This window comes from Camellia sinensis, chromosome 14, assembly GCF_055761805.1.
Source record: "Camellia sinensis isolate YWXY chromosome 14, ASM5576180v1, whole genome shotgun sequence".
Classification (NCBI taxonomy): Eukaryota; Viridiplantae; Streptophyta; class Magnoliopsida; order Ericales; family Theaceae; genus Camellia; species Camellia sinensis.
In genome coordinates, this window is record NC_138974.1 from 72133815 (window position 1) to 72161089 (window position 27275).

At 43.2% G+C, this 27275-nt stretch overlaps 1 protein-coding gene across 1 annotated transcript; it reads right to left on the bottom strand.

Annotated features, from left to right (window-relative positions):
• Positions 1–23125: 23125 nt before the first annotated feature.
• On the bottom strand, positions 23126–23575 carry LOC114260185 (uncharacterized). Its single transcript, XM_028200241.2, has one exon. It carries the CDS (start codon positions 23573–23575, stop codon positions 23126–23128), a length of 450 nt encoding a protein of 149 aa, XP_028056042.1.
• Positions 23576–27275: the final 3700 nt, after the last annotated feature.

Consider the following 27275-nt stretch of genomic DNA (forward strand, 5'->3'; position numbering starts at 1 on the left):
ATATATATAATAACCACACTGTGTATTATTGAGTTTCTATTAGGTTATATATATAATATATAATTTTAATATATGTACAATATATAATATATATTTTTAATTATAAATAGTGTTTTTTTAGTTTAAATTATTAAATATTAATATTATGGTTAAATTTTTTATTTTATTGTGGATCGAGTAAGGTCAGGAGTGAGGGTTATAAATTGATTAAAATATTTTTAAAAAATACTAAAAAAATAAAAATATATTTACATTTTTGTTTGACTTTTTTTTTCATGAATTTTTTTCATATTTATTTTTAGTAATTTTTTTTTTCATATTTAGTTATTATTTTATGGCATTACTTTCCTATTAAAGATTGTGACGTTTTATTTGAAAAAAGATGCTCCTGAGTAACATGGGCTCAATTCACTGAAACACTTGTTCTCCAATTACGTGGAACTGGTTTTTTTTTTTTTGGAAGTATATTGGAGGGGAATTTCACATATGGCATAATTTAAGGGAATCACTTATTTCCAGTTGGATATTAGATTGGAAGGTTCTATTGGGCCACCGTGAGCCTGTCACGGAATCCGCATCGATGATCCAAACAACTTAATATGTAGAGCTAGTCGAGTATTTCATCTTTGCAAAAAATCAAGTTGATCGAATCACATTTGTATCAATGATAAGTATAATTTTAAAAATAAATTATTGATATAAATATGATCTAATCAAATGTCTATTGATATTCGATTAACGTAATTTTTTATAAAGATAAATTACTTAACGAGCTCTATGCTTTATAATTTAGATCATTAAAACAGATTAAAAATGAATCTTATATGGGCCAGACTGGACCGGAGACAAAACAGTACTTAATTTAAAACCTAAACATGGGATCAATTCACTGGAACATTTTTTTTAATTATATGCATAGTTAATAGTGCTAGTTATATATAATTCAAGAGAGGTGAACAAGGAAGCAAAATGGAATCCCACTATGCGGGTGGTTTCGATTTGTCAACTAACAAAACAAAAGAGTTTGGTTAGTACTAAAATTTTTAAATTTTGATTAAAATCTTTAATATAGGGTTGAAATGTCCCTTTTTCGACTGATCATGTCATTTGATAATGCAGTTCGTCCTGGGTGGATGGGCTGGGCTGGTCCAAGCTCCTCAAGTTCCGATTCAGGCTGATGATTCTACCAGATAACCTGCAAGCAAGTCTAAAGGGGAACGGGGCAGTCCCCCAGTGAACCCTCCGGCGAGCGAATCAGTAAGGGGAGAAGGAGAGAGAGAGAGATAGAAAAGCTTAACCTTCCTCTTGTCTTCCATTCTTGTTTATATTCTTTGGTAATCATTTCACTGTCCCTTATGACGTGCCCCCTTCCGCCGAAAGCCTGTGCCGTAGCTTACTTTGTTCAGGGTGAGGGGGCTCTGTTCCAACGGGGAGGTGTTGTCATAATAAATGCTGTGATGGGCTGCATTAATGGTGATGTGTTGTGGTAATAACTCTGCAGATCTTTGTCTGCTGATGTGGCCTGTGTTCCACTTGCCATGTGCCCGAATGCCATTGGCCCTCCATGTCCAGATGGCCTCCAACTGTCCTGGGCTTTGCCAACCGGGTTATGCTATTGGTCCCAAGCGATGGGTTTGGGATGGTTTGCTGTGGGCCGTAAGCCTTGTGGGCCTATCCATGTCAGTAGTCCCCCATTTCCGAGTGCAGCTTTAGCCTAACGAAGGGAATAGTAATAAGGAAGAGAAGTACGAACCGAGTGGAGAGGCCGACTGGAAGCCGTGCCGACCGCAAGGGTGACCGAGCGGGAGAAGCTGACCGTAAGGGTGGCCGAGTGGGAGGGGTCGACCGTGAGGCGTGCCGACTGCGAGGGTGGCCGAGCGGGAGGGGTCGACCGTGAGGCGTGCCGACCGCGAGGGTGGCCGAGCGGAAGGGGGCGACCGTGAGGGTGGTCGAGCGGGAGGGGTCGACCGTAAGGCATGCCGACCGCAAGGGTGGCCGAGCGGGAGGGGTCGACCGCTAGGCGTGCCGACCAGGATGGCGCGGGGCTCAAAAAGAGAGAGGGGGGTGGGGCCATGTGATGATGTGAAATGGAAAGGACAGGGTAAGGGGAGGGGACAGTGCATCGTGGCTATACACGTGGCAATATCGTAGGGGAAGTGAAGCGTTGGAGTAGAAATGAAACGATAGGTCACGAGGGGGGTTTTGAAAATGCGGTTTTGACGGTTGATTTGAAAGGTTTTTGAAACGGGCGAAAATTAATGTGGATCCATGGAATACGGGTAAACCGTGGGTTTTGGGTATAATGCGTTTCACCTACCTTTTTACAAAAACTCAAAATACCCAAGTGTTAATTCCTTCATTGCGTACGACACACCTGTGAAACATTTTCTCAACTTCCTTGCTCCTGCGTCAGAAGTGATTCGTAAGCAAATCTTAGAAATGGCACAAGAAGAAGTGGTCGATGTGAGGGTGGACCCTCTGGGAGACGATGATGCAGAGGAGCTAGCAGCGCGATACAAGACGGAGACACGAGTGGTGGGGGTGGGGGAACCGGTGGGAAAATCGCAGGCGTCGACCCTGATATTGGCCCCAAGGCCAATAAGCCAGGTAGAGCCGGATCAGTGGCACACGAAGGCTGACAAATCCACAATTACTGCGGCGGATTTGGAGGCGATCAGGGAAAGATACCAGATTTCGGCGGAGGTGGAGTTATTGCTGCCAACATCAAGGGAAAGGCCGTCTGATGCTAGGCCAGGGGAGTTTTCCCTTTACGAGGAGGCGCTAAAAGGTGGGCTGAGGTTGCCACTACCCCAAGTGGTGGTTGACGTGCTAAACCGCCTGGAGGTAGCGCCGGGGCAATTGATGCCCAATGCATGGAAGATTCTGCTGGCCTGCGCGAGCGCGTGGCCCAAGGCGAATGGAGGGGAGGCCATGGCGGTAGACGAGTTCTTTTCCTGTTACAAGGCTTCGGGGCAACAAGAGACGTGGATCACCCTACAGGCGGTGATGGGGAAGGGATTGGTGGCGGGGCTGCCGACATCGATCAAGGGGTGGCGGCCACGGTGGTTCTACGTGTCTGCTAATGGGGGACTGGGGGTGCACACCATCTGGAAGGTGCCCACTAGGTCGATGGAGTCGAGATTGGGGGCAGTGATGGAAGAGAGGGTGAAGAGAGTAAATGAGTGGAGGGAGAGAGAGAAGGCCAGATGGGACGAGCTTGTTCAGCCGTCCGCATTGTTTGAGGCGGGGCTGGGATCGGGACCGGAGCCGAGGGGTGGGGACCTCGACCGAGCAGAATTGGAGGCGAGAAGAGAAGCTCAGGAGGTAGAGGATCAGGCCGTGCTGGCAAAGGCCACGAAGTTGAAGGAAGCGCGAGGAGATCGACCGCTTCAACTGATCGTGCGGGAGAGGATCCGACCGCGCCCAAGGCCGTTGGGGGGGAAAGACTTAAGTAATTTTGAGCCACGATCGCCCCCAGTAGATCTTATAAAAGAACAGGCCAAAAGGGAGGGGGAGGCTCTGAAGAAAAAAAAAAAGAGGAGTGCCCCAAAGGAACCTGCAGATGAGTCTGGGGCCAAGAGGGCTAAGGTGGCCCCAGCTGAGGTGGAGGTCCTTGTGGCCAAGGATACCTTAGAGGTGGTGGGGGTCACCCTAACTCTGGAGGTTGTGGAGACTGCCCCAACAGAGCAAGTAGGAGTTGGGTTGACCGAGGGTGTGCCGAGCGGGAGGGAGCAGACCCAAAAGGGCCCTGCCCCCCAGGAAGGAGGGGTCCGTTTGGCCACGGTAATCTATCACGCTCGTGCGGTAGCTGGAAGGTTGGAGGGAGAAGGAGGCCCAGCCAGGGCGGGGGCAGACCGCTTGGTGAAGATTATGGAGGAGACAGCTCTGCGCTCGGCATCAGGATATAATGAGGCTGACCTGCTGAGGGGGTTATGCTCCGCCCAAATAGAGGTAACTACCTTAGCAGGGGCCCTTCTGAGGAAGGCAGGGGCTGCCAAGTTAAAGGCTGAAGAGGCCAAGGCCCATTTGGCCAGGTTAAAGAAGGAGAGCGCCGACTGGAAGACTGCCCATGCTGAACTGCAAGCAGTCAAGTTGGAGCTGGAGGACACACACCGTAAGGTTGTGTCGCTCGAGTTCCAACTGGCTGGCGAACAGAAGAAGTTGGAGGAGTCTGAAAGAGCCTGCGCCGTTGCGATCGAGCGGCATGAAGAGGCCATGAGCAGCAATGAAGAGCTGGTCAGGCAAAAAGATGAGGCAGATGCCAGAATTGGAGATCTGTTGAAGGGGTTGGAGGATGAGCGCATCAAAGCAGAGGAAGAGAAGGGGAGGCTGATGAGGGAGTTGGAAACAGAGAAGGCGAAGGCGCTGGCGGAGCTGGAGAGTCTGAAGAAGGGGGTGGAAGAGGAGAGGGCGACGACGGCTGCTGAAAGGGGGACCCTGCAAAGAGAGCTAGACGAAGAGAGGGCGAAGACGGCTTCTGAGAGGGCGGCCTACCCTGATCTTTGCGTCGCAGCGGTGGAGCAATACAAAGGGTCTCCCGAATTTCAGATGGCGGTAGATGCCGCAGTCGCCAAGAGTCTGGCTGGGCAGGAATCTGGGGGGGTGGGCCCATCAAGGATGACTGCTGGAGGTAGGACAGAGGCAGAGGTGATTGAGAGCTTCCAGCAGTCAGACTTCTACAAGCACGAAATGGCCGAGTTCTGGGACAGCGGTTGGAAGATGTTCAAACGCAGAGCTGAAGAGCTGTTCCCACACTTGGACCTAAGTAGTGTAACGATAGGTGAAGATGATGTGACCCAGACCCCCTTGGACGAGGGCATTGAGGAAGAAGAGCTTGTGTCCAGCGAGAAGGAATAACCAAGAAGAAAAAGAGCTGTTTAATCTTTGTGTTTGTTTGTTTGTTTGTTTGTTTGTTTTTTTTTTTTTTTTTTTTTTTTTTTTTTTTTTTGTAATGAACTGGTGTACACATTGTAAGTGAATGAATGAATGAATGAATGAAGAATTTTATTGTAATGAACTTGTGTACAAATGTTATGTCGTTTATGTTGTCAGTTGACCGTGTGGGCCTGTATTGTCTAAAATGAATGAAGTCTTGTTATAAAAACTGGTCAAAAACATTCTGCAATAAAAATTTCGTGCAAAGTTAAGTTTGAAGTTCCTCCCTGCAGAGTGAGATTGGAGTTGTATGAAAATTGAAAGGATGATAGTGGTTGATTGAAAAATTGGATTAGGAAATTGTAGGACATAATATTCAAGTGAGGTTAGTACTTCCAGTTTAATAAGTACGGATGAAGAACTCACGGATGAAGACAAAGGGTATGTTGCAAATTGTAACTAAATAGTTAATTGTAAACTTGTAGAGGAGAGTTTGGAGAAACAAACTGGGTGGTGGTAGATAATCTGATTAGTAAATGAAATACGTGAGAACATAGGTAAAAACGTGGTCCTGGAATTGTGAATAAGCTTCAAAATGTGACTAAGTGTTAAAAATGTGGTTCTGCTTGGCTTTGAAGTGCTCAGTCTGGCTGAGGCTTTGAGTGCTTAGTCTGGCCGAGGATTTGGGTGCTCGGTCTGGCCGAAGCTTTGAGTGCTCGGTCTGGCCGAGGCTTTGAAGTGCTCAGTCTGGCTGAGGCTTTGGGTGCTCGGTCTGGCTGAGGCTTTAAAGTGCTCATCCTGGCTGAGGCTTTGAGTGCTTGGTCTGGCCAAGGCTTTGAAGTGCTCAGTCTGGCTGAGGCTTTGAGTGCTTGGTCTGGCCAAGGCTTTGAAGTGCTCAGTCTGGCTGAGGCTTTGAGTGCTCGGTCTGGCCGAGGCTTTAAAGTGCTCAGTCTGGCTGAGGCTTGGGGTGCTCGGTCTGGCCGAGGCTTTGAAGTGCTCAGTCTGGCTGAGGCTTTGAGTGCTCGGTCTGGCCGAGGCTTTGAAGTGCGCGGTCTGGCTGAGGCTTTGAGTGCTCGATCTGGCTGAGGCTTTGAGTGCTCGGTCTGGCTGAGGCTTTGAGTGCTCGGTCTGGCCGAGGCTTTGAAGTGCTCAGTCTGGCTGAGGCTTTGAGTGCTCGGTCTGGCTGAGGCTTTGAAGTGCTCGGTCTGGCTTAGGCTTTGAGTGCTCGGTTTGGCCGAGGCTTTGAAGTGCTCAGTCTAGCTGAGGCTTTGGGTGCTCAGTCTGGCCGAGGCTTTGAAGTGCTGCAAGGGAAAATGTCATAGGAGCGACATACAGACAGTTGAATTATGAAAACTAAGAACTTCAGTCAGAATTTGCATTATGTATTAAAGAGGAAAATACAACAATGTTGACAATATAAAAGTATGAACTCATTGATAGTAACGCTTCAAATGTTCCGCATTCCAGGGGTGGGGGAGGTCGCGGCAGTCCATGTCTTGAAGTCGGTAAGTGCCTGGTCGTGGTCGGGCTTTCACTACGTAGGGTCCCTTCCATTTGGCTGCCAGTTTGCCCTCGGTTGGGTTCTTTGTGGCAAGAGTTGCTTCTCTTAAGACAAGGTCCCCCACGGAGAACTCTTGTGGTCGAACTCTGCGGTTGTAGTGTGTTCTCATTTTCTGCTGGTACGAAGCCAATCTGACAGTAGCAGTCTCTCGGAGCTCTTCGACGAGGTCCAGGTCTGCTCGATGGAGCTCGTCGGCTGAGGTCAGATTCGGATGTAAAACCCGGGGGGGTGGGAAGATCGACTTCGACCGGAATAACCGCCTCAACGCCATATGTTAAGCGAAAAGGGGTTTCCCCAGTGGGAGTGCGAGCAATGGTTCGGTAAGCCCAGAGTAAGTTTGGTAGTTCCTCAGCCCAAAGGCCTTTAGCAGCTTCGAGCTTAGTTTTGATGATTTTCAGAAGGGAACGGTTGGTGACCTCAACTTGGCCGTTTGCTTGGGGGTGACCGGGGGAAGAGAAGCATGGTTGAATCTGGAGATCTGCACAAAATTTTTTGTATTTCGCGTTATCGAATTGTTTGCCATTGTCAGAGATGATGGCTTGAGGGATGCCAAATTAGCAAATGATTGATTGCCAGATAAACCTGGTGGTGTTCCGCTCGGTGATTGTGGCAAGGGGTTCAGCCTCGACCCACTTGGTGAAGTAATCAATGGCGAAAATCGCGAACTTGGTCTGGCCTCGACCGGTGGGAAGTGGACCAACCAAGTCGATCCCCCACTTGGCAAACGGATAAGGGCTGCAGAGTGTGATTAACTCTGTAGAAGGAGCATGGGGGATGTTGGCGAATCGTTGACATTTATCGCATTTGAGCACGAAGTTGGTCACATCCTGATTAATAGTTGGCCAAAAATACCCAGTACGGAGTATCTTCTGGGCAAGGGACCTGACACCTGAATGATTACCACAAATTCCCTCATGGATCTCCTGCATTACATAAGTTGCTTGAGCTGGATTGAGGCATCGTAGATATGGCCGGAAGAAACCGCGCTTGTACAATACACCGTCGATAATGATGTAATTGGACGCTCGGGATCGGACTTTGGCAGCCTGTTGTTGGTCATCTGGGAGTGCTCCTATGGTCAAGAATAGGAGAATGTCGGATGCCCAAGGGATGAGTTCGTTTTGGATGAACTATACGGCTTGCAGGTCGGGTGAAATGGCCGGGTGGTATAGATATTCGAGACGGACATCATGGCTGAGATTAGGATGGTCAGCAGAGGCCAGCTGAGCCATCTCATCTGTTTTGGAGTTTTCCGCCTGAGGAATGTGGCTGATGTGGAAGGTATTGAAAAGGCGAGCAAGGGGAGTGCCATATCCCTGTAAGCTCGCATTGCGTCTTCCTTGGCGTCAAAGTCCCCCGTCATCTGACCGACGACGAGCTGGGAGTCGCTGAATACTCGGAGGCGGCTAACCCCAATATCCTTGGCAAGGTGGAGTCCTGCTATTAATGCCTCATACTCGGCCTCATTGTTGCTTGCTTCAAACAAGAAACGGAGGGCACATTTGAAGTAGCCGCCCTCGGGGGAGGTGAGGATGAGGCCGGCTCCACTTCCTTCTCTGCGAGACGAACCATCGACATTGAGAGTCCAAGAATGAGGGTCTTCTGGCTCTGTTGGAGTTGGTGGGAGTAGAGGTGTAGTGGTCAGGGCCGGATTGGTGAATTCCATGATGAAGTCAGCTACAGCCTGCCCCTTGATTGCTGTCCGAGGGCGGTAGGAGATGTCGAACTGGCTGAGTTCTACTGACCACTGCATCAGTCTTCCTGAGAGTTCTGGTTGCTGCATGACCTTTTTCAGGGGCTGGTCGGTGAGGACCACTATGGAGTGGGCTTGGAAGTGTGGGCGAAGTCGTTTGGAGGCAATGACCAAGGCCAGGGAAAGTTTTTCTAATAAGGGGTAGTTCTGCTCCGCGCCCCTGAGAGCCCGACTGATGTAATAGACCGGCTGTTAGATTGAGCCATCTTCTCTAAGGAGAGCTGCACTGACTACGGCGCTCGATACTGCTAAGTAGAGGAAGAGGGGTTCGCCCGTGATTGCTTGGGAAAGAAGGGGAGGGTTGGCCATGCATTTCTTTAACTGTTGGAAGGCCTCTTCGGATTCAGTTGTCCATTCAAAAGTCTGCCGAAGAACTTTGAAGAAGGGTAAGCACTTATCCGTTGCACGGGAAATGAAGCGGTTGAGGGCCGCCACTCGGCCGGTGAGTCTTTGAACTTCTTTGACCGTCCTAGGCGACTGCATCTCAACCAAGGCCTTGATCTTCTCAGGGTTAGCTTCGATGCCGCGCTGACTGACCATAAAGCCCAAAAATTTTCTAGACCCTACGCCGAAGGCGCACTTCTCTGGGTTGAGCTTCATCTGGTATTTGCGCAAGGTGGCGAAGGTCTCTCGTAAGTCAGTGAGGTGATCGGAGGAGTATTTGCTTTTGACTAGCATGTCATCGACGTAGACTTTCATATTCCAGCCTATTTGGTGATGGAAAACGGCATTAACCAGCCACTGATAGATGACCCCAGCATTCTTCAACCCGAACGGCATTACACAATAGTGGTAGGTACCTCGATCGGTAATAAATGATGTGTGTTCCCGATCAGATGTGTGCTTCAGGATTTGGTTGTACCCAGAGAAGGCATCCATGAAACTGAGCATTTGATGACCGGCCGTGGCGTTGACCAGCAGATCTATGCGGGGAAGGGGGTAGCTGTCTTTGGGACAAGCTCGGTTCAGGTCAGAGTAGTCGACACAGAGTCGCCATTTGCCATTGTGTTTGCGGACGAGGACCACGTTGGACAACCATCTAGGGTAGTCCACATTTTTGATGAATTAGGCCTTGAGGAGCTTGTCAACTTCTGCGGCTATAAGAGTGTTGTGCTCTAGATGGAAAATGCGTTGCTTCTGGCGGTGGGGTCGAAAGTGGGGTTCGATGCTGAGGCGGTGGGTTATGAAGGAGGGGTCGATGCTTGGCATGTCAGAGTGGGTCCAGGCGAATACATCTCTATGCTCGGTCAGGAGAGCGGTAAGGTCGGCCTTGGCTTGGGAAGGTAGTTGGCTGCCAATTTTGGCGATTTTGATTGGGTTGGTGGGATTAATGTTAACTTCAACAAGTTCCTCCACGGGTTCGCCTCTGACCAGCTCGTCCTCGTCTCGGACGTCAAGCCCTTCGATGATCATGGCCTCTTTTAGCTTGACTTCTTTGAGTGAGGCGACATAACACTCCCTGGCCACGGTCTATTCTCCTTTGACAGTTCCGACACCGAGATCGATAGGAAATTTGATGGCAAGGTGATAGGTAGATGTGATGGCTTGGAAGGCGTTTAGGGCTGTGCGGCCAAGGATGATGTTGTAAGCAGAGGGGCAGTCGACCACAAGGAAGGTGAGCAACTTAGTGGTCTGCCTCGGGTGTTCGCCAATGGTAATAGGTAGATCGATGGAGCCGATGGAGGTTACATAGTCGCCAGTGAAACCGACCAGAGGGGTTTGGAGCGGAGACAAGCTTTCTTCCCCAATCTTGAGCTAGCGGAAGCAATTGAGGAAGATGATGTCTGAAGAGCTGCCGTTGTCAATGAGGACTCGCCTGACCTTGTAGTTGGAGAGGATGGCGGAAATGACAAGGGGGTCATCATGTGGGTAACGGACTCCGACACAGTCGGTGTCTGTGAAGGTGATGGGTTCGATCCACTGTTTTGACTGTTTGGGAGGTCTGTCAACCGTCGCCACTGCTTTGTCTGAGCCTTGCTTGATTTTTCTGAGTTCTGCCTTCTGAGCTGAGCGGGATGGTTCCCCGCAAGCAAGGCTGCCTGAAATGACTCTGATTTCTCCGACTGGTGGAGGGGGATTGCCTGGAGGTCGAGGCTGTGGTGGTGGGCGATCGTGGCCTTGGTTAGGTGGGGCTTGATTACGGGGTGGTATATGTCGGCGATTGTTCCTGGGAAGGTCTGTTCTTTGCCTCTGTTGAGGGCGGGTGTTTGTGAATCGGCTGAGGCGGCCCTGACGTATGAAGGTCTCGATCTGATCTTTGAGGTTGATACACTCGTCGGTGGTATGGCCATGGTCTTGGTGGAAATGACAGTAGTTGGACTGATCTTTGCGACTGGAGGGGTTTCGTGAAGGCAGGGGCCACTTGAGGGGGTAGTCCCGCTGGATCTGATTGAGGACGTGTTCCATGGGGGAGTTGAGTGGTGTGTACCGCTCGAACCGACCGGGTGGTTGGGTCGGAGCCGACCAGTCGGCTCGGTGCGGTCGGTCAATATAGTGGGGTGTTTGGCTATTAAACTGGGCGGTTCTGGGTTCTGAGTCTTTCCTCTTGTCTCTGGGGGTCGGATTTTTAGAGGTCGGCTTTTGCCGAGCGGCCATGGAATCTTTAGCATTCATGTATTTCTGGGCTTTGGATAGTAGGGCTGCCATGGTGGTCGGAGGGTTTTTGGAGAGGGAGAAAAGAAAATCGGACGACCGCAGGCCGGCCATGAAAGCTGTGAGGATGACCTTGTCGTCATTCTCTGCTACTTGAAGGGCTTCGGTGTTGAAGCGGGTGACGAAGCTGCGGAGCGACTCCCCCTCAGTCTGACGAATGTTAAGGAGTTGGGTGGCTGGGCGTCTCTGACGCTGGGCTCCGATAAAATGGCTCAGGAAAGAGTCACTAAGGTGTTGAAAGGTGGAGACGGAGTCCGCCGGTAACTGGCTAAACCACAACCGAGCTGATCCCTTCAGTGTCACGGGAAAAGCTCGGCACATGATCTCGTCAGGGAAAGCATGGAGGATCATGAGGGTACGGTAGGTTTCCAGATGGTCGACTGGGTCCGTCGTGCCATCGAAAGAGTCAATGGTGGGCATTTTGAACTTGGCGGGCAATGGTTTGTCCCGGATGGAGGCAACAAAAGGTGAATTGGCGGTGACCGAGGGCTTGTGCTGAATGTTCTGCATGACCCCTTGTAGTTGGAGCTTCATAGCTCGGAGTTCAGCGTCCTAGAGGGGAATGTTGTCGCCATGGTCGGTTAATGGAGGCTGGACGCTGCTGGCTTCTCCCTCAGGGGCTAGTGCTACGACTGACGGGCGTGGAGGTGGCGGTGGTAGGCTCATATGTGGAGGAGGAGGGGGTTGTAAACCATCCGGGTTGAGCGGAGGGGGTTGTGGAGCAGTGTGGCCCGGAGTTCTTTCTTGGTTGGGTGGAATATCTGGAGGTGGAACGGGGAGGTTTCTTTGGAGTAAAGCACTGACCAGGGCCTGGTTTTGCTCGGCCATGCGGTTAATGCTGTTAGTGAGTTCGATGATGTATTGTGGTGGGTTGTTTGTATGTGAAGGGTCTGTTTGATGATCGGCGGTATTATGGTGAGAAGCCATGGACCTAGTTGTGACCATACACCTGGACGGGTGAGAGGAAAAGGTAATGGTAAGAAAAGAGGGCTCCGGCGATAGTGAACACAACTAGCGCACGAATAAACCACAAGTTCCCACAGACGGCGCCAACTGATAATGCAGTTCGTCCTGGGTGGATGGGCTGGGCTGGTCCAAGCTCCTCAAGTTCCGATTCAGGCTGATGATTCTACCAGATGACTTGCAAGCAAGTCCAAAGGGGAACGGGGTAGTCCCCCAGTGAACCCTCCGGCGAGCGAATCAGTAAGGGGAGAAGGAAAGATAGATAGAGAGAGAGAGAGAGAGATAGAAAAGCTTAACCTTCCTCTTGTCTTCCATTCTTGCTTATATCTTGTGGTAATCATTTCACTGTCCCTTGTGACGTGCCCCCTTCCGCCGAAAGCCTGTGCCGTAGCTTACCTTGTTCAGGGTGAGGGGGCTCTGTTCCGACGGGGAGGTGTTGTCGTAATAAATGCTGTGATGGGCTGCATTAATGGTGATGTGTTGTGGTAATAACTCTGCAGATCTTTGTCTGCTGATGTGGCCTGTGTTCCACCTGCCATGTGCCCGAATGCCATTGGCCCTCCATGTCCAGATGGCCTCCAACTGTCCTGGGCTTTGCCAACCGAGTTATGCTATTGATCATAAGCGATGGGTTTAGGGTGGTTTGCTGTGGGCCGTAAGCCTTGTGGGCCTATCCATATCATCATTATATTTTAAATAATTAATTATTTCTTTTGAAAATACATGACTCTTTTAAGTTGTGCCTTTAATTTGGTTGGCAATCCAAAGGGAATCAATTGTTATCCTCTATTTGGTAAGCATTATGCATATACATAGGTTATCAAACCAACTTTTTTTTTTTTTTTGGGTCACCGAAAATAATCGATGTCACTGTTATCATCTATATACTCATCTCCATAATAAATTAGTACAGGTAGTCCCACTAATTATCAATGTTGCAACCACCAAAAAATTTACAATTTTTTTTTCTTAACAAATGAATCAACATTATATACGGCTATGACTATAGCATTGCCGTGTTATATTTTACAAACATAACATGGGCTACATGAGAGAGAGGGACAGAGAGGGAGTGGTTTAATAATAAATTTGATAAAAGATTAAAGGGTATGAGAATTGATAATCAATGGTATGATCACTTATTAAAGTAATGATTTGTCGCGTGGGTTAAGTGCTAATTGCATTGCGACATAACATTGTATCCCCCAACCTAATTATAAGGACTCGTTTGGGAACATGTTAATTTAGTAACTTTTTAATTATTTGGCTAAAATATGAACTAAAAAAAACTAGTATGTTTGGGATGACTTTTTGACTTTTTACGAAAAGATGTACAAAAAGTAGAGAGAAAAGTAAATCTTTGACTTTTTGGTATGAGTTTTTGACTTTTTGGCTAATTTAATAACTTTTTGACTTTTTAACTAAAAAAAAAGATTCCCAAACGAGGCCTAAGAATACACTAGCCTAGAAAAAGTTAAATACAAAGGCGATGAACACAACAAAACTTGCATTGTAAGTTCCACATATATATTAGCGATGGGTATAAATTTAATATGTTTGTAATTTTATATTTAATTTTTAGGCAATTTTATGAATGAAGAAAGTCGTTTAATAGTGAGAGTGGAGAGCAATATTAAAAAAAAAATAAAAAAAAATGACAATGTTCACACCAAATAAAATGTATTCCCTCTATTTCAAATTATTTGTCTGGCATGAAAAATAAGAACTTAAAAATAATATATTTTCGTAACATAATTTTTAAATTTTTTTCACTAATTAAAAGATTTGTTTAAGTAATTTTAATTTGTGAAAAAATTTAAAATTTTGATATGAGAATATATTATTTTTAGTGAGATATGTAAATTATTATATTTATTTTTTTCTAGTCGTCCCATGCCCCTTGCTTTTGTAGTACTTTCTTATTCATAAGACTTCCCACTAAACGACAGCTCTCAAGATTACGACATTGGCATGATGGATGAGACGTTTTTTTTTTTTTTTATCAAGTTTTATTTGAGAGTTTTTATTTATTAATTGATTTAAGCCTCCGTTTGAGATGTGGAGTGATTTGGAGCTAAAAAATCTCGTTTGAGATGAGTTTTTTGATTTTTTTGACTTTTATAAGAGAAAAAATAAAATAATTATGATTTGAATGTAACATTTTATCTTATTAATTTTTTAACTTATTTTTATCTTTTTGTAATTAAAATAACCTAAAAAACTCGCGTCAAAAATAACCTAAGCCTACGTTTGGGAAGTGGGTTGGCTTTTTGACTTTTTGGCTTTTTTGGCTATTTTAGCCTGGGCTAAAAAGTTTGGTTTGGGAAGGGCTTTTTGACTTTTTGGCTTTTTTGACTTTTTTTGTGAGAGAAGAGTGTAATGATTATGGATTGGATGTGATGTTTTGTTTTTTGTGGCTAAAATAGCCTATTTTGTTTTTTGTGGCTAAAATAGCCAAAAAAAACCCCAAAATTTTCTTCCCAAACGTAGGCTAAGTATCAAAGAGTCTGTTAGTTGACCACTCCAACAAAATTTTGCATATGTTTATTGGGGGCAATCAATTGGTGCAAAGGTGCTTTTCAATGCTATCTCTTCCATGTAATAATTTTTTCCCAACACGATCACGTTACGATCAGTTCATTTTAAAACCTTGTTGTATGAAGCTTTTGTTTCCTCATCCCCTTTGTAATTATTGTAAAAAAAAAAGTTAAAAAAAAAAAAGTCACATCTCTCGCGCGCGCTCTCTCTCTCCCTCTCTCAATGTAATTTTGTTTTCACCAATAAATGGGAGAGACTACTTTTTTTCCCAACATGACCTTCTTTTAAATTAATAAACATGACATAATTAATTGCACTACAGAATATGCCACAAGTACTGATTCAGGAGACTCGAATTGTTTTTCCTCTGAAGGAGAATCGAATTAGATGATTCGTTGTTTGTGATATCTAAATTGGAAAATTACGAGTTTATTGGGTGTTCCCTAGTCATAGTCAGGCTATGTCATATAATTAATTTATACAATCGACTCTAATATTTTTCTGTTGATATTTTACAAAATATACCACCGAATGATTGGCTCGATAGTCATAATTGGACCTGTTTGGTAACGTTTACGTTTTCAGTTTATATTTATAAAAATTTTATAAATTGGTTTTTGTTCATTTTTTGTTTATTTTTAGAAAAGCATAAACTATAAACGCGTTTGGTAATTGACAAAATTTTTAAAAAAATTTAAAAATATAAAAATGAGTGAGAAATAACAAGTGGTGGCGGAAGACGGTGTTGAAAAGTGGTGACGGTGGGTGGTGGGTAGCGGGTGGTGGTGAGTGGGTGGGTGACGGTGGCGGGTGGTGGCGGGTGGTAGCGAGTGGGTGATGGTGGTGGTGGTGGCGGCAGATGGTGGGTGGTGGTGGTGGCAGGTGGGTGACGGATGGCGGATGGTGGTGGTGGTGGTAGTGGTGGTGACGGGTGGTGATGGTGGGTGGGTGGGTGGGTGACGGTGGCGGGTAGTGGGTAGTAGCGAGTGGGTGGTGGTGGCAGGTGAGTGGTAGATGGCGGTAGTGGCGGGTAGGTAGCGGGTGGTGGTGGTGGGTGACGATGGCGGGTAGTGGGTGGTGGTGGCAGGTGGGTGACGGGTGGGTGGTGGTGGTGGTGGTAGTGGTGGTGGGTAGTGGGTAGTGCGCGGGTGGTGGATGGTGGCGGGCGGTGGATGGTAGTAGCGGGTGGTGGGTGGCAGGTAGGTGGTGGTGGTGGGTGGTGGGTGGTGGTGACAGGTGGTAGTGGGGGTGGGTGGTGATGGCGGAAGACGATGGTGAAAAATGGTGGCGGGTGGTGGCTAGTGTTGGGTGGTAAAAAAAAAAAAAAAAACTCAAAACTCAAAACGGAAACACATTTTTTGAGTTTATATTTTTTGGCCAAATTTATAAACTGAGACCACTGATTTATAAATCAAAAATTTACCAAACAAATTTTTATTTGAATTTTTAAAATTTTTGTAAATATAAACTGAAAACTGAAAACATATGTTTGGGTTTAAGTAGAATTAAACAAACTTTTTAATATCACACAGTGAGACTTTAATTGAGAAGCCTATCTAGATATCTATTTTTCCGATAATAAAAAATATATATATATATATATATATATATATTTTGTGAAATATGAAAGGTTTGTTAATTGATTATTGATTTGGGGCAATAATGCTCCATTAACTGTTAATAATTTTCCCTTTTTCTAATTTGTAGACTAAATGAAAAAAGTCAAATAAAATAAAATAGAAAAAACTATAACAAAGTTGTGGGAACAATGAACAAAGATCCTCTGTGCCCAATCCTCCCCCTTCTTCTTCTTCTTCCCCTTATTTTTTTTATTTTTATTTTTATTTTTTGGCCGCACAACATATTTGCTCCCATCAATTCTGAACAATTGTCTCTACGAATATAAGACCATTGGGACCCATCTCACTTGATCTTGGATCCATATTTGTAGTGATAATTGTTCAAGATTGATTCCTACATAATAATTTCAAACCGCTAGATAATTTTTCAATAGGAGAATAGACATATGATTTTTCTTTTTTTGGACTAAAATAAGTTATGTTTTTATTTTTTTAAACTTATTTTAGAAAAACAATTTGACTTCTAAATTTTTAATATCTGACCATAACGAAATAAACTTTTTTGGGTTTTTTTAAAAACTAATTAGTTGATAAGTGATTGCCAAAGAACTCTTTAACAGTTGACTCATCTGGAGTTGAGTGATGGTTCAAAATACTATTAACATAATGAAAAATAAGTCTGACCATTCATTGTGAAAGATTAGTTTGAGAGAGTGAGAGAAGCTATAGAGTGAGAGAGAGACTCTGAAATGTTTGTATTATGTTGTGTGATTTACAAAGGGATGAAGGCTCTCTTTATAGAGAGAGAAAGGACACTATACAATTAATAATATAATGAAGTCTGCTATGCTAAAGCTATTCTAACACCGAAAGCAAACACTATATTTATACAATATTCTAACAGCCCCCCGCAAACTCAAGGAGGGAAAGCATCAACCAAGTTGAGTTTGGAAACAAGATCATTGAAGCGGCCAGGAGGATGAGCCTTAGTGAAGATATCAGCGGGTTGATCGACTGAAGCAATAGGAAGAAGATGAACAGTTCCACAGGTGACATGCTGGCGAATAAAATGACAATCAATCTCAATATGTTTGGTGCGATCATGAAAAACATCATTGTGAGCAATCTGAATGGCACTCTGATTGTCACAGTAGAGAGGCGTAGGAGCAGATGAAGAAACACCCATATCAGCAAGGAGCCAGCGAAGCCAGAGAAGTTCTTGAGTAGTATCCGCAAGAGCTCGGTATTCAGCTTCGGTGCTAGAGCGGGCAGTGAGGGATTGTTTTTTGCTACGCCAAGCAAGAAGAGAATCCCCTAAGAAGAAACAGAAGCCCGTGGTGGAGCGTCGATCCGTAGGATCCCCAGCCCAATCAGCATCAGAGAAGGCACGTAGGTCAAGAGAGGAAGAAGCCGAGAAGTGAAGACCATGGAACATAGTGCCTTTGAGGTAGCGAAGGATACGGAGTAGAGCAGTATAGTGGGGAGTGCGAGGAGCCGACATGTACTGACTGACAATGTGAACAGCATAGGCAATGTCAGGACGAGTGACTGTGAGATAGACAAGACTGCCGACGAGCTGGCGATAAAGAGTAGCATCAGAGAGAAGAGTCCCATCGAGAGGAGTGAGACGAATCTGAGGATCAACCGGAGTAGAGGCAGTTTTGCAATCAGTAAGACCAGCTCGAGCCAGAAGATCGGATGCATATTTGGCCTGGGACAAATAGGAACCAGTAGAATCATGAGAGACTTCAAGGCCTAAGAAGTAGTTAAGAGTACCAAGGTCCTTCATCTCAAACTGTTGGTGGAGAAATTGTTTGAGGTGGAGAATACCAGCTTGATCATCACCAGTGATAATCATATCATCCACATACAGAAGAAGAAGAGTAGTACCATGAGAAGTAGTCCGTATAAAAAGAGCAGAGTCATAGGAGCTAGAGGTGAATCCGAAGTCATGAATGGTAGAACTGAACTTAGCAAACCAAGCACGAGGCGCTTGCTTGAGACCATAGAGAGCACGCTGTAGTTTGCAAACCTGATGAGGTTGAAAAGTGGACCCAGGTGGGGGTTGCATGTAGACCTCTTCAAGAAGATGACCATTGAGGAAAGCATTTTTGACATCCATCTGAAAGAGCCCCCAGTGGCGAGCAGTAGCAACAGCAAGTAAACTGCGAACAGAGGTAAGCCGAGCAACAGGAGAGAATGTCTCCTCATAATCAATGCCATATTCTTGGTTGAAACCCTTGGCAACAAGACGAGCTTTGTAGCGTTCAATAGAGCCATCAGAATGTGTTTTGATTTTGTAAACCCATTTGCAGCCAATCGCAGTCTTGCCAGGAGGAAGATCAACAAGATCCCAAGTATGAGCTTTGTCCAAGGCATGGAGTTCATCAGTCATAGCTTGCTGCCAAAGAGGATTAGTACAAGCCTCACGATAGGAGGTAGGTTCATAAGTAGAGAAGGCAGCAGATCCAACAATATAATCACGAAGATGAATAGGAGGTTGAGTTACCCGGTGGGGTCGACCCGTAGGAGGATCGGTGGGAGGAAGAGTCGGTGGAGAAGGAGGTGTGGCAACCAGAGGTAGACCTTCAGGTAGAGCAGGCTGGACAGGATCAGGGGTGAGCAAGGGCGTCTCGATGGAGGAGGAACCTGTATCAAATTCAGCAGAGAAAAGATCGATGGAAGGATTAGTAAACAGTGCAGTAGTGGAAAGTCCGGGTAAGTGAAAGGAGGATAGCGAGGAAAACATTTGGTGTTCCCAGAAAACGACATGGCGGGAGATACGAAGACGTTTAGAGAGAGGATCCCAACAGCGAAAACCTTTATGTTCAATTCCATACCCAAGAAAGCAACAAAGACGAGAGCGAGGTTCAAGCTTGGTGTGTTCATGGGATTGAAGTAAAACAAAACAAGCAGAGCCAAAAACCCGGAGATTGGCGTAAGGAGGGGGAGTGCCATGCAGACGTTCAAAGGGAGTTTGATTATGGATGACAGGGGTAGGAGCACAGTTGATAGTGTAAACAGCAGTGAGAGCAGCTTCTCCCCAAAAGTTTTCAGGACAGGAAGAAGAGAGAAGGAGAGCGCGAGTAGTGTCAAGAATATGCCTATGTTTCCTTTCAGCGCGACCATTTTGCTGGGACGTGCCAGCACAAGAACGATGAGGCAGTGTACCATGATGCTGAAGAAAGGAAAGGAAATCTGAATCCCGATATTCCATAGCATTGTCAGAGCGAAAAATTTTGATGGTTTTGGAGAATTGGGTGTGAACCATTTGTGCAAATCGATAATAAATGTGTTTAAGGTCAGACCTATTTTTCATGAGAAAAAGCCAAGTAAACCGGGAAAAATCATCAATAAAAACAACAAAATAGCGGGATCCCCCCATAGTAGTAGTAGGGGAGGGCCCCCAAATATCCGAATGTATAAGATCAAAAGGGGCAAGAGAAACAGAAGTACTCTTATTAAATGATAAAGCAGGTTGTTTGGCAAGTTGACAGGGTATACAATCGAAATTATCGGGAATTACATGACCCAACTGTCCACTAGAAACCAAAGACCTTAAACGAGTAACAGAAATATGCCCTAAGCGACAATGCCAAAGATGAAAGGGAGATAATAAGGAAGTAGATGTAGGAGCAGCAATCTGAGGAGAGGCAGGAACATGAAGGTGAATGAGTTCATAGAGACGTCCACGCTTACGGCCGATCCCAATAGTCTGCCCTGTCTGAGGGTCCTGTACCAAACAATCAGTAGCAGAAAAGGTGACAGTTAGACCAAGTTCACATAATTGACCAATGGAAATAAGGTTTAAGGTAAGAGCAGGGATATGATAAACGTGAGGTAGAGATAAAGAAGAGGTGGAAACAGTACCAACATGACGAACAGACATGAGGGAACCATCAGCAGTATGTATTGAGGGAATATGAGGAGATGAAGATAAGGAAGAAAAGATAGTAGAACTGGAGGTCATATGATTACAACAGGCAGAGTCAAAATACCAAGAAGAGTTACCTGGGATGACAGACAAAGCAGTAGGAGGAGGTGTACCAGATGAGGAGAGAAGTTGTTTGAGCATGGCCTCTACATCCGTTGGAGAAAAGTGAGGGGTAGATGGAGCAGGTGACTCAGAGAACCCTACAGAGGGGGCAGTGTCAGGGTGATGAGACTGATTCCCGGAAGCAGCAGCAGCAGTGTGATAAGACTGATTCCCGGAAGCAGAAGTAGCAGTGTGATGAGACTGGTTGCCGGAACGATGAAAACTTCCCCGGGAAGAGCCACCGCGAGAGGAGTGGCTATTGGAGGATGAGCGAGATGGATTGCGAAAACAATCCTGTTGCAGATGACCAGGACCAAGTTTGTTGCAGTAGCGGCAGGATCTGACGGGGCAATTGACCAGGAGATGGGTTGAAGGAAGGCCCCGATTCTGACAATAGAGGCAAGCAGTTGTCCGCTGGGTAAATGATGGCCGGGACGGAGGAGTGGCAAGAACAGAGTCCACATGATGAGTTTGAAGAGTACCTAGACGAGTCTCCTCTGATAGCAACTCAGAAATGGCTTGTTCAAGAGTGGGCAAGGGATGGCGATGAAGCAGAGAGGCACGTACGGGCTCAAAAGAGGGGGTAAGAGCCATGAGAAATTGCACCAACCTCTGCTGGTTGCGATGGTTAGTAAATAAAACTGCATCTTCGGGGTCATGCCAGGTTGGTTCTGAAAGAGCAAGCTGATCCCAAACAGAGTATATTTGAGAAAGGAAGTCATTAATGGACTGAGTGGATTCTTGACGCATGCGGTGAAGTTGGTTCTGAAGTTGATATTGATGGGCAAGACCAGTAGTCTGGTATCGTTCTTTCAAAAAATCCCAGATGTCTTTCGCAGGAGTAGTTACAGAGTCAAGCTGAAACCGGCCAAATTGAAGACTGATAGAGGTAACAGAGGTATTACGAAACCAGGTAATGATTTGGTAATTCTTACTGTCCCATTCCTCAAGTCGGTCTTCATATGTAGCAGTAAGAACAGGAGTTTCAGTAGTGGCACTGTCTTTGACTGGTTTAGTCACATCCCCGGTGACAATTCGCCAGAGCTTCTTGCCTTTAAGAAAGGAAGACATGGCTTGGGCCCACAGAACATAGTTTGAACCATTCAGAATAACGGAAATGGGATGGGAGGTGTCAAGACGATCCATAATACTAGTTAAGTAGGATTAAAGCAACAGGAAGAGACCTGTAGGAGCAAAATTTGGTAAAACAGAGTGTACCAGTGAGTCCGGAAGGTCGAAAATAGCCAGAAAAGGCTGCTGGACAGAGATGATGTCAGCGATGATGTCAGCGGCGCACGTTAGCAGAGTGCAGGGAGGAGCACGTTAGCAGAAAGGCGGCGGCGCACGGTAGCGAAACAGGCGCAGGCGCGGCGCACAATAGCCGTTTTGGCGCACGCGGGTGCAATGTAGTGAAGCGGCGCACGAAAGGCGCACGATAGCAGGCGCGGCGTACGGGAGTGGCAGGGCTGACGTCAGCCGCGGTTGTGTGGGCGCGTGGAGGCGCGTGGCGGAGGTGAGTGGCAACAGATGGCGCGTGCGGGCGCGTGTGAGAGTGGTGGCGGAGCTGGTGACGCGCCGAAGGTAAAGGCGGCGCGTGTGGGCGCGTGGAGGGTGTTCTGAGAACGGGCTAGGTGCCGTTGGAATCGTGAGAAAATTCCGAGCGTTTTGATGTATGCCACTGTGTACGGGACTAAACACAAAAATTGAAAATTGCCAGAAATGTAACACTGGGCTCTGATACCATGAAAGATTAGTTTGAGAGAGTGAGAGAAGCTATAGAGTGAGAGAGAGACTCTGAAATGTTTGTATTATGTTGTGTGATTTACAAAGGGATGAAGGCTCTCTTTATAGAGAGAGAAAGGACACTATACAATTAATAATATAATGAAGTCTGCTATGCTAAAGCTATTCTAACACCGAAAGCAAACACTATATTTATACAATATTCTAACAGCCGAAAGCAAACACTATATTTATACAATATTCTAACACATTGGATTGGAATGTGGTGTGTGTGTGTGGGGTTGATCTTTCCTCACACATTTTCTTTACTAAAAAGTCAACACAATATATCCCATTGCTAAATTATCCCAGTGTGTCCGTCCATCTTTTAGTGCCATTGAAGGGATCTCCAACAAGTTGAATCTAAAGTGTTAATGAAATTAACCTAAACTCTAAAATTTACTTTTTAGAATCAAAGTTTAGTGTGATTTGAATTGCACGTATATCAAATTATTTACATATTTTATTTCTTAAATATTTTATTGTAGATATCCTAATAATTGTATAATCAAATATAGCAATTAATATAATCGGTATTGTTAGAAATTATTAATTTTTCACATTTATCATTATTTATAAATGTGAATGATTAATATACGTATCTTTTTCAAATAACCAAATGGTCGAAATCAAGACACTATCTACTCTATCACTTATGGTATATAATTTGATGACTTACATTTTGTGACATTGTTTATGTGTTCTCTATGAGTGTTCACGGATTCAATTAATCCGGTTTTATAGTAAATTAAGATCTGAATCGGTGCCTATGGTTCCACCAATTTTTTTAAATACTCTTCTTGTTTTCGGTAAATGCAAAATCGCAAAACATACAACTAACTGGGTCAATTCTTATGTTTGAATTGAACTACTTGAATCGACCTGAATTCCTTCCAATTGAGGAGGAAGGAAGTCACTCAAAAGAAAGCTGGAGATTCTCCAATAAGAAAGCGTAGCCATCTATCTTATTGATTGGGGGCATTACATCACGGTAATAATATATCATGATATTCTGTGACTATTGAATAATTAAGTATTAACCTTCCAAATTTCATTTATTATAGAGAAATTTAAATGTTTCAGTTATACATTAGTAAAAGTGCCGTAACTTCATCATTTATATATTAAACTTATTTTGCCCCAGAGAAAGAGGAGGAGAGAGAGTATACGTTTCAATTATAACCCAGAAAATAGCAGGACCAAAATTATTGCAAATTCATCATTTATATAGAACTTTACAAAGACCATAAAAAGTTAAAGAGATTTCAAACAGAGAAAGACACAAAACACTTAAGTAAACACATTGATTGTGATAAATAAAAAGTTAAAAAAAAAAAAAAGAAAGAAAATAAGCAAAATTAAAATTCGAAAGTCTTGACGATTGATCAACCAACCACATCAACCTTGGTGGTGCAAGAAAGCAACCGACGAAACACCGACGAAAAGGTGGCACAAGACACCTCCTTCACTCTCCCAATCACCACACACTTCCTTCCACCACCACCAGCACCACCACCAGCAGTTTTAGAAGGAGGAGACTTTCTCTTTCTTGTATGAACCACCACTCTCTGTCTAACTCTACCAAAACACTTCTTAGTCTTCTCAGGCACACTCTCCTTCCTCGAAAACGTGTAGCTCCTCAAATACAACTGCCTGCATGAAATACTATCCACCACCCTAGGGTGGCCGCCTCCTTCGCCGTCACGCCGGCCGTTGAAGCTCACAGACCTGACAAACTCGGCGTCAGATTCAGGCCACTTGTACAGATTTACATAGGTGGCTCGAACCGGCACGCGAGCATCTTCGACAACGAGACAGCTTGTTTTGCAGGCCATGCTTTTTTCCGGCGAGCCGTGGACCGAATTTTGTTAGTGGGTTTGGTCTTTTATATTAGTCCCGAAGGAGAGCTTAGCATGCAAGAAAAGTATGAGAGAGAGATAGAGCGAGAGATTGGGGGACCTGCAATGCGGGTGCGTTTTCACGCTTCGGTGTGGTTTTATGCGTGTTTGTTGGGAGTTAAATGTGCAATGATTTGGCATCATGTGTACGGGTGGCCCGTCATGGCCCGCTCAGGCCCACTGGCCCATTCTGTTTGTTTTTCTTTTGGACTGCTTGGTTGGACTCGTCTTGGGATGAAGAATTTGGACCCGACTATAGGCCTGATCGTTCTGGGCCAGCCTAACTTCCACAATATATTGGGTACAAGCCCAATCATGCCCGTAAGTTCTCTTATTGTTTGGATTGGGTGGATGGCACTTGAGCCACTGTTGTGCAGGCCCATTTTAAACCTATTTCAATAATTCGATTCATTTATATTTTAGATTATATTAAGTAAAATATATTTATAAAAAATTAAATTAATCAGATATTATTAATCATTTCATCCACTCGCATTTGTATTTAATTTTATACTTCATGTCACAATTGTCATTTATTTTTATAAATACAAATGTAATCTGATGAAATGATTAATGATATCCTATTAATTTAATTTTTTGTAAGTATGTTCTACTCAATATACTCTAAAATGTGAACGATTTGAATTATTGAAATGGTCTCCAAAATGGGCCCATATCACTGCACAATAGTGATTATTGTGTCCTTCACACACTAGCCACCCATTTTCTCGCTTAAGACCGTCACCTGTTTGGTATCACTTATTGAATTAATTTATTTAGTTTATTTAATTAAAATAATTTGATTAATGGTGTTAGATTGCAATTTTAAAAAATAAACTTGTTATGAAAATAAAAATTAGTGAATTAAAAAGTACAAGTGTGACTGAATGAGTAACCTAGTTAATTTCAAAATGATTATGTTTAGAGTATTTCCAACGCTTACTCAAAATTTTCATCAATTTTGAGTAAAAATTTGATATGATATGATGCGCTCCAATCGTTTTATCAAATCTGGCCGATCATTTGGTCTACTGTAAATTTTCATCAAATCTTTTCCAATCTGGTCGTCCACCCAGTTATCCGACCCACCATCCACCCATTTGACAGGCCGGTCAACCACCCGATTGTCCACTAACTATTACCTGGGAGATTTGAGAAAAGGTTAAACGCTCCCTTGATTTGATAGTATGGCTTCCTTCATTTGATACTAATTTGGTAAAATAATTGAAACACCATTTTTACTAAATTTTTATCAAATTTAAATTTGATGAAAAATATGAATTTGGATTAGAGATGATCTTAGTAGGTGGAGAAATGTTTTTGTAGTTATTATTCACTATGTTTGATTTTAATTTTCTGGATTCAATTTTTTAAAAATTAAGTTTTTTGTTTTTTGTATTTTTTTTAGTGAATATTTTTAAAATTTTAAACAATTATTTTAATTTTTTAGATTTACCTTACTTAGATGTATCTAAAAAGTAAAATATTTGTAAAAAAAAAAAATTTGAAAAAATCAATATATACACAAGAATACGAAAAATGTATTGAATTCTCTTTTTTTATTATTATATATTTTTAGTATTTAGTGAATTTTTTTAAATTTTTTTTTACAAATATTATACTTTTTAAGTGTATTTATATCAGGTGCATCTAAAAATTAAAAAAATTGCTTAGAATATTAAAAAAATTCAATGAAAATAAAAAAACACAAAAAATAAAAAATTTCAATATTTTAAAATGTGAATCCTAAAAAATCAAACCAAGCAAGCTGATTGTGATTTTTTTTTTTTTTTAAATGGTTGCTAAAGTTGTAAAAAGAATTAATTTATACTAGATACAATAGTGTGATGGGCTCTATTTACAGTATATTTAGTGTGTTTGGTTTCAATTTTTTAAATTTTATTTTTTAGAAATTGAGTTTTTTGTTTTTCTTGTCTTTTTGTTTTTAGTGAATATTTTTAAAATTTTAAACATTTTTTTTTACTGTTTTAGATGCACCTTACTTAAATGTATCTAAATAGTAAAATATTTGTGAAAAAATATTTTACAAAATTAATAAATACACAAAAATATGAAAAATATACTGAATGTTCTTTTTTTTTTTTGTATTTTTTGTATTTAGTGAATTTTTTAAAGATTTTTTTCACAAATATTATACTTTTTAAGTGTATGTAAGTTAGGTGTGTCTAAAAATTTTAAAAATTGCTCAAAATATTATAATAATTCAGTGAAAACAAAAAAAATACGAAAAATGAGTAAAATTTTCTGAAAAGTGAATTCTGAAAATGAAAACCAAACAAAGATATGTATCATTTTTTTCCCCTTTTTCTTAGGAAGATTGACCCATAAGTCCCATATTTTTTGACTTGTGATCCATATAGTCCTATATTTTTTTTTTTTGCGACCAGTTAGTCATTTTGGATGTGTAATGACTCATTTGCCCTTCATTTTAGAGTGTTATATTTGGAAGTTACGTTGGAGTATTACGTTTGGAAAAAATATATTAAAGAACTTTTTAGTGTGTTAGTGTTAAATTAGAGTGTTACATTTGGAAAAAGTACACTAAGGAGTCTTTTAGTGTGTTATATCAAAGTGTTACGTTTGAGGAGTTTTTCACTGTGTTACATTGAAGGAGTGTTGCGTTTGTGAAAAATACATTAAGGGGTTTTTTAGTGTAGTGTGTAACATTGAAGTGTTACGTTGGAGAAGTTTTTCAATATGTTGCGTTAAAGGAATGTTACGTTTGTGAAAAATATATTAAGAAGTTTTTAAGTGTGTTAGTGTTACATTGAGTGTTATGTTTCGTAAACGTAAACTAAGAAGTCTTTTAGTGTGTTATGTTGGTGTGTTACGTTTGTCAAAAATACACTAAGGAGTTTTTTAGTGTGTTACGTTGGAGAAGTATTACATTTGAAAAAAATACACTAAGAAGTTTTTTAGTGTAGTGTGTTACGTTGGAGAGTTTTTCAGTGTATTACGTTGGAGGGATGTTACGTCTGTGAAAAGTACACTAAGGTGTTTTTTAGTGTGTTATATTGGAGTGTTACGTTATTTAAGTATTATGTTTGGAAAAAATACACTAAGGGATCTTTTAGTGTGTTACGTTAGAGTGTTGGAGGAGTCTTTTAGTACTACTTTGGAAGAGCGTTACGTTTTTTAAAAGTATACTAAGGAATTTTTTAGTGTGTTACATTGTTACATTGGAGTGACGGAAACGTGGTTCAAAAATTGAATCCAACTTTCCTAAAATAGCGTCCCCCAATGAAGAAGGGTAGAAACGTCCATCAAATCATACAAAAATTTAAAATAGGATCTCATAGTAAGGTTGTCAAAACAAAGAGGACCTATCAGTGTATTAAAAAATTCATGGGACTGTTTAGAGTAACTGATTCTCTTATTGGACTTTTTGATAATTTTCCCTTTCTCTTATTGATTTTCAATTTATTTATACAAAAATGCTTTAGACCACTAATTAGTGGTGGCTCTAATGATGTGGCAGTGGGTCCCACCCACTGCCACATGTGTTTTGTGGCTTGTTTTTTTTTTTTTTTCAATTGCCACCTCACTAGTGGTGGGGTTAGTGATGTTAAATTAGTGGTCTATAGCATTGCTCTTATTTATATAGTTTTATTAACAT